The following is a 16,341-nucleotide window of genomic DNA, read 5'->3' as shown; positions in this document are numbered from 1 at the left end:
CCCATTTCTGCAGGTGTTGGGGCCTACATGCTGGATTCTGAGGTCAGAATGATGCCTGCAACTGGTGTCCATTGAGCTGATATGTGCTCGTGTTATAACCCCTGTACCTGATGTAATGGCTTATATCCTCATCAGTGACATATGTTTTTCTTCACTTTTTGTTCTTGACACTGTTTGACAGTTCTTGACTTAATTAGTGTCATTCTAACTCAAGTGAAAAGAATCTCAATGTAATCTTAATTTAGACTTCCCTGACAACCAGTGAGGTTGAACATTTGTGTGTGTGTGTGTGTGTGTGTGTGTTGTCCAGGTGAATTCCATCTTTTTTTGTTTGTTTGTTTTTGTTTTTTGGTTTTTTTTCAAGACAGGGTTTCTCTGTGTAGCTTTGTGCCTTTCCTGGTACTTGCTTTGTAGACCAGGCTGGCCTTGAACTCACAGAGGTCTTCCTGCTGATCTACCTCCTGAGTGCTGGGATTAAGGCATGCGCTACCACCGCCTGGTGAATTCCATCTTTTGTGAACTATCTTTTAATTCATGAGTTATTAACTGGGATGTTTTCTGTTAACTTTTTAGTTCCTCGTACTCTAGATAGTAAACCTCTATCAGATGTAGAAACCTAAAGACTTTTTTCCATTCTATGGGCTGCCTCCTCACTGTTTCTCTTGCTTGGCAGAAGCTTTTTGAGTTCATGAGGTATTCTGCAGGTTGATGAATGAGAAATTGGAAAACCAACAGAGCCACAAACCCTTTGGCCTAATCTGTCTTGCCTGAAAATTACTGTAGGACAATGGTGACACAGAACATGGTGGAGGAGCCAATCAATTTCTGATTTAATTTAAGGCAAACCCCACAAAAGGGAAACCATACCCAACACCACTTGTCTAACAAAGAACCAGGAATGAGATAGCCCAGAGTCTTAGGCTAAGGGCAGACACTACTCATCTAAATATAAAGTAAAAAATTACCAATCAGTACATGTATTATAGCTATTAGCTTAGAATTTCATGGTACTCTGAACTCAGAGAACAAATGGGTCTCTGATTCATGTGCCAGCACTCACGACCCTTTCCTCCCATTGGGTAGCCATGTTCAATTTGGTAAAAATAAGTGTGCATTCATCTTATTTTACTTTAATTCATCATATTTGGTTATTATCTCTTGAAAATGATTTTTTAAACAGGGACAGAAAGGGAGTAGGTACTGAGAAGTGGGGACTCGGAAAAGAATTAGAGGGAGTAGATTGTGGGGAAATTAAATCACTATAGGTTGTTAGATGAAATAAGTTCATTGTTACACTGAAGGAAAAATAATATGCAAATATTTAAAAATAAAAATCACAGAAATAATGGGAATTATACACAGAACATAATTCTTTTTTTTTTTTTTTTTTTTTTTTGGTTTTTCGAGACAGGGTTTCTCTGTGTAGCTTTGCACCTTTCCTGGAACTCACTTGGTAGCCCAGGCTGGCCTCGAACTCACAGAGATCCTCCTGGCTCTGCCTACCGAGTGCTGGGATTAAAGGCGTGCGCCGCCGCTGCCGCCGCCGCCGCCGCCGCCGCCGCCGCCGCCACCACCACCACCACCCGGCCAGAACATAATTCTATCTATCTATCTAATCTATCCATCCATCCATCTGTCCGTCCATCTATCTCTCGTTTTCTCTCCACTTTCAGACTTCTCAATAACACAGTCCAAGTGGTATTCTACTCATTTGGGTCTATGCTGCTACAAGAGGACACTTTTTTCCTGAAAGGTCTACAACTTGGAATCTGGATGAACCTTCTGACTTTTAGTCATTGACACTTGGAATGTGTCACATTAACTGACAAGTAGTCAGTCATGAAGGAAATTGCAAGGGTAAAAGACAGAGGCAGCTTGCTGGACTATGAAAATGAACAGTCATTGCAGAGTTTTGCCAAGAACTATAAAACATGAAAAATATGTATAGAGGTTCTGCTCTACTGAGCTGGGCGTGTAGCTGCATGCTACAGCATTAGCTCAGTATAAAGGAAGTCCTGAGTGAAAGTTCTGACACCTCATGTGAATGAAGGAGGAGATCTCAACAGGCTCTAGGGTTAATTTCATTAAGAACTAACAGACATTGTCATAGTAGTACTTTTTCAGGCAGTTAGAATAAGAAATGTATATAAATGCATACTACAAACATGCCAAAATGCAGTCTATAAACTCACCAGTCAATGACAGAAAAGAATGAAAACAATCTAAACCAAAATGAGGAAACACAAGATTTCCCCATATTTCAACAAAAGATCACATTCCTGTATGAGAAGATACACTGAGATGGGAAAATGGTTGTTCTTTTCCATACATACAGAAGAAAAATAAATACTATGTTTTTTCATGTCACCCAGCACTCAGTACCAAAAAATGTCTTCTTTTTCCAGGTGCTGTATTCTCTATTTACCCTGATCTCAGACTCATGCTTGGCAGAGAATGCTAGAGGCCCAGGAATCTGCAGAGACTGCTACAAAGAGGGAAAAGCATCAGTAACTGTCACACTCATTATACTTGTAGATGATGAGAGAGGGCAGCCAGACTCAATGGCTAACAACCTCAATACTGTAAGAAGGGAGGCAAGATAAAAAGAATGCCCACATGTCTGAATCCAGAGTGAGACACACAGTGAGTTTCAGAATAACAGGGGCTACAGAGACTTGTCTATCTCAGAAAAACAAAAGTCAAGAAGGAGAGAAAACAGCCAGAGGTATACGAGTCTGGGCAGCAAAAGAGCAACAAGTTTGAAAAAGGTAACATGTGCAGCAAGGTTCACCATCAGCCCCTCAAGCATTTGCTTCAATGACCAGCACCCTATTACAAGCATCTTCACGATGAACAGAAGACCACTGCTTCTGGAAGTTCACCATGATACTGCCCACCACTGTAAGGATATAGGTTCTCACTTGTCCAAGGATCAAACCCTACCATAAAGGGGTGAAAAGCAGAGAAGAGAGATGTGAGTCCTGCCTGGACCAACACAGACTATGGAAGGCCTCTAGGAGAAGACACCCAAAGAGAAGATTCTTAGAGTTGATCATCCAAGGTGGACTCAATGCACTCAGTCCTGTCCTTCAACAAAGTCACAAAGGAGCCCTTTGATCTCTTCCTTGGGTCATGGACAGATGCTGAGAGCCAATAAATCAGATCAACTGAAACTGTTTCTCACCTGAGTTCCCTCCACCTAGGTGTTCACCTCCTTCCTGGCCAAGACTATTGACTGTATGTACAGTGCATGCTCATGGGACACTGTCCGCTAGAAGGTGATACCTCAAAGAAACAGTAGACACAGCCTCAACATGGAACATTATAAAAAAATACTCTGCCAATACCCTAGAGTAAACTTCATGGGAAGGGAGTCTTCCATGCCAGGATTGCCTTATTTCACTAGCACTCACCTCAGCCTCCGTGGCTACTGTTGGTCTCCTGACATCCTATCCAACCAAGCCCATCTTTTAGCTCAGAATCTGACCTTCCCATTGGCTGCTGCCCCGTTTATGTCATCATTGTCCCTCCAACACTACCACCAACTTTGGGTTTCCATGGAGATGCCTGTAAACAAATTTGGACCATCACAGGACACCTGTGACCAGTGACCAATAAGTGCTGTCTGATATCGGACACACTTCCCACTGAGTCAGCTGATCAGACAAGGACAATCAATTATCTTCCTCCATTGTACTGTAGATTGCTGATACTCTTCCTCCAACCATGGCAGGTAAGGAAAGAAACTTTAAAACATTTCTTTTGAACACGTCTCCCCTCATTTTTACCATTCTTTTAAATCTTTGTTTTGGGGATACCACTTGTCTGATAGTGATATCTTGAATTGAATGTCACAATTAGGTTTGGTTCTGACTCGGTATGTGAGCTTGGACAGAGAGTTTAATCTCAAGTGTTTTCCATCAACCTCAGGGAGATGAGATTGTCACTAAGCTCTGGGCTCTGTATTGTCGAGTCTCAAGAGACAAGGGAATATAATCAGGCCCCTCTTGATGATGCTAAATTCAAGAGACACAGGAAAACAAACAAGATGTGCAGAGATCTAGCACTCCTTAAGAAGAATGGGACAAGCTCCCTTACATACTATTTCCCATTTATTGTTTCAAGTTCAGGGCTGCTCTAAATGTAATGTTCACTCCAGGAACGGTGATGCACACTTGTAATCACAGCATGTAGAGCTTGAAGGGATGAAGTTCAGTTCAAGTGTAACTTGGTCTACACTGGCCTGTCTCCACATTCACCAAAATAAATATTAAAAATAGACAAAGAGAATGGCTGCCATATTTTGGAGTTATTGGACTTCCCTAGATTAAGAAAGGAAACTGGGAGAGACTTAAAAGGCATGGATTCTCAGAAGGCAGTTATTGTAGGGGAAGATATATTGAGGGAGTTACATGTAAGACAGACACACAGGAAATTGGGGAAGAAGAAAATAAAGTACGAGGAGTGAGAAAATATAGACATACAAGAAGGCACACTGCAGAGTGTCCCTGGAGGCACACAAAGGTAGTTTGGAACAGAAGGTTGCAGACAACCACAGATGTTAAATCAAAATAACACAAGGCATTATATACATTGTACGTATATACATTTTATAATTCCCAAGCCATGTACAGGCAACCATACTGTTAAGATCAGTCTGAAAAAGGTTGCATGTCACATACACAAAACAATATCCTGCTCTGTTTCCTGCCATCCAGCTAAATTCTGCAGCATCCCCAGTGTCAAATGGGCACTGGTGGTATTGGATATTGACAACTGGGGCTGGGCACTCTGACAGACAGTTGTACACTGCACTATGACAACTGGCATGCCATTATGTGGGAGCAATTCTCATAAGGGTTCCTCACTAGAAGAGTTATACGAAATTGACAGTAACTGAGGCACTGGCAAAAAAAAAATTGTCCAAGAGTTAAATTTTGAAACAATCTAATTCAGAACGCAATATGCATTAGAAATATCAAGAAGTCCCACTACACAGGTGCAAACAAGACAAAAATGTTATCAGTTGGTTGTATTCATGAACTCATGTACCCATATGTATGTAGGGGTTATATAAATAGCAAGAACATTAATTATAGAAGGCATGGGACGGGAACAGTAGGAGTTAAGAGGAGAAAGAGATTCTTAGCTTAATTCAGTGCTTATCTACGAAATTCCTGATACATCATTATTGTGAGAAAGCTCAGAGTAGAGACAAATCTGGTAGACATGGCAAGGAAGTACTGCAGTCTGAGGCAGAGGCAGGCCAGGCTGTGTGATTTCAAGGCCAGACTGATCTGGGTGGAGACTCTCTCTGTCTACATAGAGAAAGATCTGCACACAACAGGACAAAGGCACAAGCATGAGAAGCTGTCTAAGGTTCTCCTTCTTTAAACACTTCTGTTCTGGGACACAGGTGTGAGGCAGTGCCACAGCAGGAATCAGAACAAGACAAAGCAGAGCAAAGAAGGGTGTTGTCTAGGTCACAGCAAGGGTCATCATGGATCAATTAGAAACTCCAGGTCCACATAGAAAGAATAGGCAGCTCATCAAATGAGTGTCATCCTATCCATTACCAAGAACAATTCTGAACCATTTGTTTGGGATATGTGAGGGAAAATAGGTCTCAGACTTTCCCACACTGCAGACAACAAAGCTCCTCACGGGGAAGCCACACAGATTCCCTCTCATCATTCTTCTCATTTTCCTCTGGCTTCCTACAGAAAATTTCCTCTGGCACCTTTCTTTGGGACAGAATGTGCTCTGCAGCCCTCTGTGCCTGGGCTGAGGAATGCCATGCCCGTAGCAGGAAGTGTGTGCAACTTCTCCAGGGTCTCCACCCCAGCTGTGAGTGCAGCATGACTCCTGCCATCAGACTCTAGCACTTGTTGCCAGCAGCTCATTAACAGTGCCTACCCCTACCTACCAGCTGGCACAGCCATGGTGACTGCACTGACTGACCAGGGCCAGAGCTCTGCCTCAGCACTCTCCTATCCAGGTGTTCTCCAGTGGGATCCCACAGGAAGAACTAACAGGAAGGAAACTGCACTCGGGACTTTACTGTACCTGTCATTGACCACAATACCACATTCTCCTCCTTCTCTAGGACAGCCCAAGGTGATAATATTTTAGATCCCAATGTCATCGTCTTCTCCTATCCAGCCTTGTTTAGGCCACACCACCACAGTTTCCAAATCAAGGATACAGCATGGCACTTTCCTCACAAGAAGCCGGCCAGTTCTATTACTATGACTTCAACAGCCTGGGCCCTCTGATGCCTGGAGAACTCAGGCAGTGCCTGCAGGCCTGTGGCTCAGTGTCCTCCGCTGGGGGTCAGGCCTCTGCCCTGCAACTAGAGATGGTGATGATGCCAAAGGAGATTCAGTCAACAAATATCCAAATACCGTTCTCCACCTCTGCCATCTACTATCCCACACCTGCTCAAGACAAGCCAGACACCAGTCTTCAAGGTGAGTAGAGCCAGGAGGGAGGACTGAGATCAGCACTCAAAGCAGACACAGCTCAAACTTTCGGGAGTGGATGTCCTCAGGGAGGAAAATGGGAGTCCTGAGAGCTCAGCCTTGTTCTGGCTCCCCATCACCATCTTCAGTCTCTATAATGACTGACAATGCAGGGCAAAGAATGGCACCCATTCTCCATTAAGACATGTCTATGAAGCATATCTCAGACACACTTTGCTGAACTAGCAAATCAGTCCCATGCACTATAATCACTACTTTTGTAATCTATTGCTCAAGGCTGCAGAGGACACCAAGGCCTCTCTGTTTGGTAACATTTTATTTTGTGTGTGTTGAATTCTAACTGTAGAACAGTGCAACTCCAAATCTGTCCTGGAGGAAGTATTACTCCCAGATTCCCAGAATGGCTGGCACTGCCGTACTCTTAGAAGGATAAGTGCATTAAGAGTCCAGTATACACAGTATACCAGTGTACAACTGCTAAGTTGGGCAAAGCTTTTCTCTTCTCTCTCTCTCTCTCTCCCTCCCTCCCTCCCTCTCTCTCTCTCCCTTCCTCCCTCCCTCCTTCTCTCCCTCTCTCCCTCTCCTTTTCTATTGCTATGGTTATTCAGAGGTGAGCCAAGGCTATGCATGATCACTAGGATATGTTCTAAACTACAAAGAGAACCCAAGCTAAAGACTTAACCTTCTTAAACCAATTGACAAATCATTAATAACAGATAGTGAAATGCAGAGCTGGAGGAAATCCAGGGTTGTAGAAAAGATTGCCTTTCAGGGGTGAGGAACTGGGTTTGGATACCTGAACCCATTTAGAAAGTCAGGCAACTGAGGGCATTTGATTAATGCCAAGAGTTGGAAGACAAGGGTAAATTCTTAAAAATTGTGGACCAGACAACCTACCTGATAGCAAATTTCCACAGAAATGAGGGTCACTCTTTCAAAGACAAAGGGAAAGGAAAGGGAGGACCACACCCCAAGGGAATTCTGTCACCTCCCCATGATCACTATGCATGCACATGACACACAAACACCGAGGAAAACACAAACATCTGAGAAATCATGATATCACATGGTTACTAGAAATAAGAGAGTGGTCACAAGTCTCCCAACAGAGGTGCCGCCTGTGCTACTCAAGCAGAGCTCATAGGAATGCCTTCCCCACTGCTGTAGGGGTCTGAGTACTGAGGAGCACTGAAAAGTGGGGAGCACCTCACTTCTTCTCTGACTCTTTTTCAGTGGTCAAAATGGAGACATCCCTGGAATTCACAACTTCAGGCCAGACATTTCATCTGTTCCAGAGTCCAGACTTCTGCAATGCCTGTATGCAGGATGTCCAGATGAAGACACCACCTGTTGATGGAGACTGGTCATTAATTGCCCCCATCAACAGTCCTTCAGAATTCCTGTCCGTGCCTCCTGCTCCAATCGTGGAACAAACAGAGAATAACAACTTGGATTTGATGACAGATGATCTATCAACTCCTCTGGATGCCTATGAGAGCATAAAAGAAAACAAAGACCCATCACTTCTCCCTTTAGCACATGCCAACATGCAGCAGGCCCTGAACTACACTGATTCAGGGATCCTAAAAGAGAAGCTTTCTCCTGACAATGCCACCTTGGGAAGCAGCAGCCTTGGTCAGGATGAGCCTGGGGTGCTGCAGAGTGCGATGGGCTCCAGCATGGACTTTGCAGACATGACTACACTCGTGGCAGATATTCATCTTCCCCGACTCTTCAACTCAATCACTGATAGGAACCCATTCCAAGATCCCACAGCAACCCAATCCAAAGACATCAGCAGGGATCAGGTCCAGGAAATCTCCAGCAACATCAGTATACCCGTGGACCAAGTGAGAAAGAATCGCCAGAAAGCCTCTGAGATGCTAGATGGGTCTCCTCAGGCCAGAATCCAGCTCCAGGACCTGGTGAAGGAAGAAGAGGCTGTGGGCAGTGCTGGGTCCAGAGAAGGGGCTATTGACAACATGCCTAAGCACTTGGAGTGCACAGCCCAGAAAGCCACACCCAGAATGCCCAGCAGAGCTAGGGCTCAGGGGCAAGACAAGACCAAGATATCCAGAGAAAACAACTGCAAGAAAACAGAGGAGCTTAAGCAGTCAAGGAACAGAGTCAAGGCAGACGAAAACACCACCATGCCAAAGAACCAGAGGAAGAGGAATCCACCTGAGCTCAGCCACAACAGCTTTAAAAAGCCTCGAACTCACCTTGGCATGCACATGCTAGCATCCGTGCAAGTCTTTCACCCACTGGGGAAGAAGAGTGAGAAGAAAACTGGCATCTCTTCCTCCCGGGCTCGGCCAAACTTCAGCAGCAACAAAGATCCCAGGACAGGCCCAGCCACCATATCACTTCTGGATGTGCCATGTGATGGCCAAGACCATGGTAAAACCCCAAGCAATGCTCAGAGAACAGAGAGAAATGCTTACAGGGAGTGTCGTCCATCTCCATCCCAGCATGAGCTGCCCCCACCTGGGAAGGTCAAGTTAGTACCTCTGCATTTTCCAGCCCTGGACAAGCCTCAAGCCAGACTGGTTTCTAAGAAGCCTCTCTCCCTAGCTTCACATGGGACCCCTGCAGTGTACCCTGTAAGGCCTCATTCTAACTCAGCTCAGTCTTCCACACTCAAGCCATCTAAACCAGCTCCTGCCAGCACTTCTTTGATGGCCTCTGACAAGCCAGTTCTGCCTATTGCTACCAGTGCCGCACGAGATAACATAACCAACCCCATCCAGTCTTGCACTGGGCCTCAGCCAGCTGTCTCTAGGCCAGTATCCTACAGGGCATCATCTCACCCTTCACTACAGAGGGAGCTTGCCTCTGCAGACAAGAACAAGGCCCCATCACCTCCCAAACCTCAAATCCAACATCTACTGCAAGACTTCAGCCACCAACCAATTCCATGGAGGAATGTCCACATTCCAGGGCCAGTCATCTCACAGCCCATCACAGAAGAGCAGAGGCCAGAGAGGGAGGCCATGAAGAGTCGGGCTGAACGGGAGAGAGAGAATGCCGCCAAGTACACATCTCTGGGAAAACTGCAGCTCTTCCTTCAGAGGGAGAAGGACATGGAAATTTCCAGATATTATGGATATGCAGTGTAAGAGCCGGCCAGGTTTTTAGAGCAAAGTGCTTTTCAATGTGGATAAGAAGAGATATAAATACCAATACACATGTATACAAGGTGTATAACAACTTAAATGAAATGTATAGATATATAGGTCCAAATGTAGTAATACAGATGACTATGTAGATATAGATGGATATACAAAGTGTCTATATTCACATATATTTGAGTACTTAGGAAAACTCCTAAAAAGTCTTAAGTCTGTTATTTCATCTGTGAGTAAGGTGTCTTTCAATATTTATCTTAACTTTGATAATTTAATTTTTACGTATTCCAAGTACAATATCATATTCTATATGAAATAAAACTCAAAAAATACTTTTTAAATATTAAATCAGTTAAATGCTCTAGTTGTATTAAAATTATTATCCTGGAGTTTTTCATTCACAGGACATGGTATGTCTTGAAGCACCGACTGAGTATCGAGCACACTTCCTCTTTGACCACAATCTGACCATTTCTCACCTCTCCCCACAGCACTTAGACATCATTTTTCGGCTACAGAGCTATGCCTCTAATCTCATGAAACACAAACATAGGATTTCATTTATGTAAATATAATCTAGGAACCACATATGAAAGAAAACATGGACAGTTTACCGAGCCTGGTTAATTTATATGATAATCTGCACAGATTTTTTCCTTCACAAAGCATTGTTTCATTCATTTTATGAATTAATAATTTTCCACTGTGTTAATACATCACATTTTCTTTATACCTTTCTCTGTTTTTGACACTCAGGCTATTTCCCTAATGTTGCTGCTGTGGATTGTTGCAGAGCCTAATTTTGGTGTCAACTTGAATACATGTGGAATTAGTTGACTGTGTACACCTGTGAGGGATTTTTCTTTATTAAAAAAATTATTAAATAATCTGAAGTAGAAATATCCAACTTTAATCCAAATCTTTTGAGATTGGAAGATCTGTCTTTAGTTTGGGCCACACCTTCCGGTGGCAGCCTATATAAAGGACATGGAAGAAGGAAGCTCTTTGCTCTTTGCTTGCTTGCCCTTGCTCTTGCTAGCATGTCCTTCCTTGACTGGCATTAGATCTTACTTCTTCTTTGGGATTCCAGAGTATGCTGAAGACCAGCTGAGATATCCAGCTTCATGGACTGAACCACTACTCCATGCTTGGACTTTCAGTTGGTAGATATGCATTGTTGGACTAAGTAGAACATGGCCTGTAAGCCACTCTAATAAATCCCCTTTCTATATATATAGAGATGGATAGATTGAATGATTCTATCAGTTCTGTTCCTCTAGAGAACCCTGGCTAATATAATTCTGCTGTAATCAATATAGATGTGCAGATATGTCCCTAATATAATGAGTTGAACTCCTTCTCGTAAATACCCAGAAATAGTATAACTGGGTCATGTGGAAGATTCGTTTTTAATTTTTTTAAGAACCTCCATTGTGATTCTGTTGTGTGGTGACTCTACAAACGACCATACATGGACACTCTTATGGCTGATTAGAAAGTCTGTATTTCTGGCCAGCAGCTGCATGGGAAACTTGCACAAATCATGCAGCCCCGAGCCTCACTGCCTCTGGTCTTTTAAGCACAAAAACCGTGTCCTGGGTTGACATGCTTTAGTGAGCAAGAACAATTAGCAAGAAGCAGAACTACAGAAGCCACAAAAAGGCAAGGGTAGTACATTGATGGGCTTTCCTGAATCCTGGAGCTATTGACTTTGTCTTTCATGGATTAGGTCTTTGTTCCCATTTCTGCAGGTGTTGGGGCCTACATGCTGGGTTCTGAGGTCAGAATGATGCCTCCAACCGATGTCCATTGTGCTGATATGTGCTCGTGTTATAACCCCTGTACCTGAAGTAATGGCATATATCCTTATCAGTGACATATGTTTTTCTTCACTTTTTGTTCTTGACACTGTTTGACAGTTCTTGACTTAATTAGTGTCATTCTAACTCAAGTGAAAAGAATCTCAATGTAATCTTAATTTAGACTTCCCTGACAACCAGTGAGGTTGAACATATGTGTGTGTGTGTGTGTGTGTGTGTGTGTGTGTGTGTGTGTGTGTGTGTGTGTTTTGGCCAGGTGAATTCCATCTTTTTGTTTGTTTGTTTGTTTTTGTTTTTTGGTTTTTTTTCAAGACAGGGTTTCTCTGTGTAGCTTTGTGCCTTTCCTGGTACTTGCTTTGTAGACCAGGCTGGCCTTGAACTCACAGAGATCTTCCTGCTGATCTACCTCCTGAGTGCTGGGATTAAAGGCATGTGTTACCACGGCCTGGTGAATTTCATCTTTTGTGAACTATCTTTTAATTCATGAGTTATTAACTGGGATGTTTTCTGTTAACTTTTTAGTTCCTTGCACTCTAGATAGTAATCCTCTATCAGATGTAGACAGCTAAAGATTTTCTTCCTTTCTATGGGCTGCCTCCTCATTGTTTCTCTTGCTTGGCAGAAGCTTTTTGAGCTTATGAGGTTCCACTTGTCAACACTAGGCATCACCTCCTGAATGGCAGAGGCTATTTCAGTCATTGTCTGTTTCTGTATTAAAAGTATTTAATTTTTTCTCTAATAGTTTCAAGCATTGCATTAAATTCTTAGGAGCATTTGGACTTGAGTTTAATACAGGGTAAGAGATAGGAATCTAGTTTCATTCTCCTACAAGTGAGCATACAATTTTCCTAGCAAAAACTGTGATTCTGTTTTTTCTGCATGGCCTATTCATGGTATTTTGTCGAAAAACAGTTCTCGGTAGCTGTGCGGGTTTATATCTCAGTCCTCTACACACCATTAATGGATGTGTCTGTTTTTCTGCCAGTGCTATGCTGATTTTGTTACTGTTGCTCTGTAATATCACTTCATGTCAGGACTGGCAATATCACCAGCATTAATGTTTTTGCCCAGTATTAATTAAGTTTTCTGTGGGACTTGGCGGGTCCATACTGTTCAGAGCTTTTTCCTATACCTGGAAAGACTTGTATTTGGATTTTGGTGGAGATAACTGTTCAACTTACAGACTGACCTGATAGCCATTCTCACAATATTAATTCTTGCCATCATAAGTATGGCACAGTTTTTGGCCTTCTAGTATCTTCTATGTTGTTAGTTTATTGACCATGAGTGACTTTTGCCAGTTTCTATAATGGAAAGGTTTTCTTTCTGCTTCAGTTATGGAAGAGTCTTGCTAGCTACAGTTCAATAGGTCACAAGTTGTCTTCCAGAGTATGAAATATATTATTCCTATCCCACCAGACTTTTCAATTTTATGTTCTTCTTATGGGTTTCCCATTATACACCACTTGGTATTTCTCCCTTGCATATTTCAATGTCACATGTTTCATATAGTTAGTATTTTGAATATATGGTTACCTGGGGAGAACTTTCATTGCATTTATCTCTTTGATAGTCATAGTAATAAATACATTCTGTGCATAAACTGGTATATCTTCCCCAAGATTTGAGACAGTTTGTTATGAGTTCATTGAAAATGCATTTAAAACAGAATTCTTGCCTATTTTTCATGCTCATGATTTATAGAGTTGGGGTCTTAGTTTGGTTTCTATTGGTGTGATAAAGACCATGACTGTACTGGATAGTTTTCTGTCAATTTGACACAAGCTAAAGACATCTGAAATGAGGGAACCTCAATTAAGAAAGTGCTTCCATGTTTAGTTATTCAAACATCTTTCCTTTTGGCATATTGTTAATGAATGTGCTGAATTCATTTATGTCTTCAAAATATTAAAAATCAATTAAAACATTATTTCCAAGAAAGCAAAAGAAAGAAAATGCCTCCATAAGATCAGGCTGTTGGCAAGCTGTATGGCATTTTCTTCATTAGTGATGGATGGAGGAGTGCCCAGCCCACTGTGGATAGGGCCATGCCTGGGCTGGTGGTCCTGCAATTTACTAGAGAGCAGACTGAGCAATATATGAGGAGCAAGCCAGTATGTAGCACTCCTCTGCAGCCTCTGCTTCAGCTCCTGCTTCCAGGTTCCTTCCCTGACTTCCTTCAATGATGGACTATGATGTGGAAGTGTGAGCCAAATAATCCCTTTCCACTCTGACCTGCTTTTAGTCATGGTTCAGCATCACAATCATAACCGTAACTAAGACAGAAACTGGTGCCAAGATCATGCAGGTATTGCTGTGATAGATATGACCTTGTTGTTTTGGAAAGGAATGTAGAGTGACTCTGGAACTCTGGGCTAGAAAAGCCTTTAAATATTCAGGGCACAGTTGGCTTTTCTATGGGAACTTGGAAAATAAGAATGTTGAGAGCAGTACAAACAATGGAGTCCTGGCTTGTGAAGTTTCAGAGGGAAATAAAGACTTTTCCAGCTCCTTTGTATGAAGAACCTGTGATGTCTGGTCAGCTAGAACTGAAGAATCAGCTATTATTAACAAAAGACTAGAACCACTAATGTAAAATTTTCACTTTCCTGGAAGAATTGATGCTGGTTATACGGAGCTGAGAAATTATCAGTGATCGCACCATTGAGGTGAAATCTCTGGGTAAGTGTTTCCTCAGAGTCAGCACACAGAAGCTGTGTTCTAGAGACAAACAAGGTTGAACCTCATGCTGGCAGCCAAACGTTAGTGTAAGAGTCTCCTGGGAGGTACTGGTTTTAAAGGCATGAAGGGGTCATGGAGAAAAGTTGAGGCCATGTACCTTGAAGAAAGCCCAGGAGAAGCTATGGGAGAAAGTGCAGCCCACTTGCAGCAGAAGACACCCGTATTTTAGATATCAGTAACATGATACCACCACCAAAAACAGCAGCAGTGGTTCAATAGAGCTAGCCTGAGCTTAGAAGACAAGCTATGTATGATGCAGATGGCAGAGCCAGAGAAGTGACACAAGCCTTTTGGGAGAACCCCAGAAGACCATCATTAGATCCCAGACAATGGACATTGTGGTATTTACATAGTTAGTTTGGTTGGCTTTGGCCTGGTTGTCACTGTGCCCTAGGTCTTCTCTCTTAAAGTAAAAGAGTAATAATTATTTTTTTATTTTACAGGAGCCCACAGTTGAGACTTTAAAATTGTAAAGAGATGCTGGAGTTTTACAAAGAATTTGGATTCTAAGAGAAAATTGGGATTCTAAAAATTCTAAAAGAAAAACTTTTTTGACGTTTTAAAGAACCAAGGCATTCTTAAAACTTGGAATATTTTATATTGTGACATTAATGTTCATGTGAGATCTTGGGGATGAATAAGAAAGAAAAAGTTATAACTTCAAACTGATGTGTTTGTGTGTCAAGATAAGGGGTCAATTAAGTTGACTAGTTTTATCTCAATCTGACTCAAGCTAATGTCATCTGAGAGGAGGATCTGCCATGTTCCTGGTCTGACTTCCTTTAATGACCGACTATGATATGGAAGTGTAAGCCAAATAAACCCTTCCCTCCACAACCTGCTTTTGGTCACAATGTTTCATCATAGCCAGAGTTACCCTAACTAAGACAATGACCACAGCAACTTGGGGAGAAAGGGATTTACTTCATCTTACAGCTCACAGTGCATCATTGAAAGAAGCCAGAGAAAAGGAACTCCAAGAAGGAACCTGGAGGGAGGAACTGAAGCAGAGACCATGCAGCAATGCTGCTTACTAGCTTACCCAATGAGCATTATTACAGCATCCAGGACTACCAGGCAAGGGGTGGCAATGTCCATATTGAGCTGGTCCCTCCCACATCAATCATTAATCAAGAAAATATCCCCACAGACTTGCCTAAGGACATCTCAATTGAGGGTTCTCTTCCTCAATAACTCTCACTTGTGCAGAGTTAACAAAAGCTTAACTAAGACAGTGGGTGTTTCATATCATCACACAGACCTCAAATGTCCTGTTTGTACCAACTTATAGACCTCAAACTTTCTGCTTTCCCATCTCATGAACCCAAGTGTTCTGTTTATCATCCCGCCTACTTATCTTCACCATGGTCTGCAAGTCTCACTTCCTCCCCTGTCCTCAGGCCCTGATACAGTGATCTCCCTGACTCATTCTTCTGCTGAAGCTTTCCCAGGAGCTTTGTGGTTGGTTTGGTTGTTACTCAGTATTTCTCTTTATTGAATTACATTTTCATATCCTCTATTAGCTTCCTTCTGTGTACCTTGGAATACACTCAGAAGTTATTTGTGTCCTTTGAGTTCTTTAGACATACTTAGAAGCATTCTTTTGTATTCTTTGTCTGAGACTTCATCTATTTTATTATCAGTAGAGGGCATTATTGTGGAAAGAGTAATTTTAGAGATGTTACGTTGCCACCACATCCAAATTGATTCCGTCTAGTCCCTGTATTTCACAACCTCACCACCTAAGATGTAAGAGAGCATTTCATTTCCTGCTTTAAATCCTTTCCCCTTCATACTTACCTGGCAGGGGAGATACCATGATGAAGATGTTCTTCCCAAGGAAAAGCGTATCCATTGATCTTGGGATGTGCTAGCCTCAGCAATTTCCACACACACAAAAAAAGGGAATTTGGAGGGAAGCAACAAAAAGCAAAAACAAAAATCTATCCTAACTCAATCATTTCAGAGTCAGATAAATACTTCCTGATTATCATGGTTTCACTCACCTAGCCATTTGGTTTTTGGGGTGTGTGTGTGTGTGTGTGTGTGTGTGTGTGTGTGTGTGTGTGTTATGGTGAAATGTGGAGCATCCATGTCTTACTTATGGTTTCCATTGCTGGGATGAGACACTAGGATGAAAAACAATTTAGGAGGAGCGTTACACTTACA

The 16,341-nt window shown here is 42.4% G+C and overlaps 1 protein-coding gene across 1 annotated transcript; it reads left to right on the top strand.

The window, feature by feature from the left end:
- Positions 1-2,405: 2,405 nt before the first annotated feature.
- On the top strand, positions 2,406-9,823 carry LOC102920772 (uncharacterized protein C2orf78 homolog). The gene is made up of 3 exons (XM_042275269.2): positions 2,406-3,733; positions 5,724-6,470; positions 7,716-9,823. Exons 2-3 carry the CDS (start codon positions 6,209-6,211, stop codon positions 9,599-9,601), a joined length of 2,148 nt encoding a protein of 715 aa, XP_042131203.2. The 5' UTR covers positions 2,406-3,733; positions 5,724-6,208; the 3' UTR covers positions 9,602-9,823.
- The last annotated feature ends 6,518 nt before the right edge of the window (positions 9,824-16,341 follow it).

The sequence above is a fragment of the Peromyscus maniculatus genome, chromosome 1, assembly GCF_049852395.1.
Source record: "Peromyscus maniculatus bairdii isolate BWxNUB_F1_BW_parent chromosome 1, HU_Pman_BW_mat_3.1, whole genome shotgun sequence".
In the NCBI taxonomy this organism is placed as follows: domain Eukaryota; kingdom Metazoa; phylum Chordata; class Mammalia; order Rodentia; family Cricetidae; genus Peromyscus; species Peromyscus maniculatus.
This window is presented reverse-complemented; position numbering and strand designations above follow the sequence as displayed.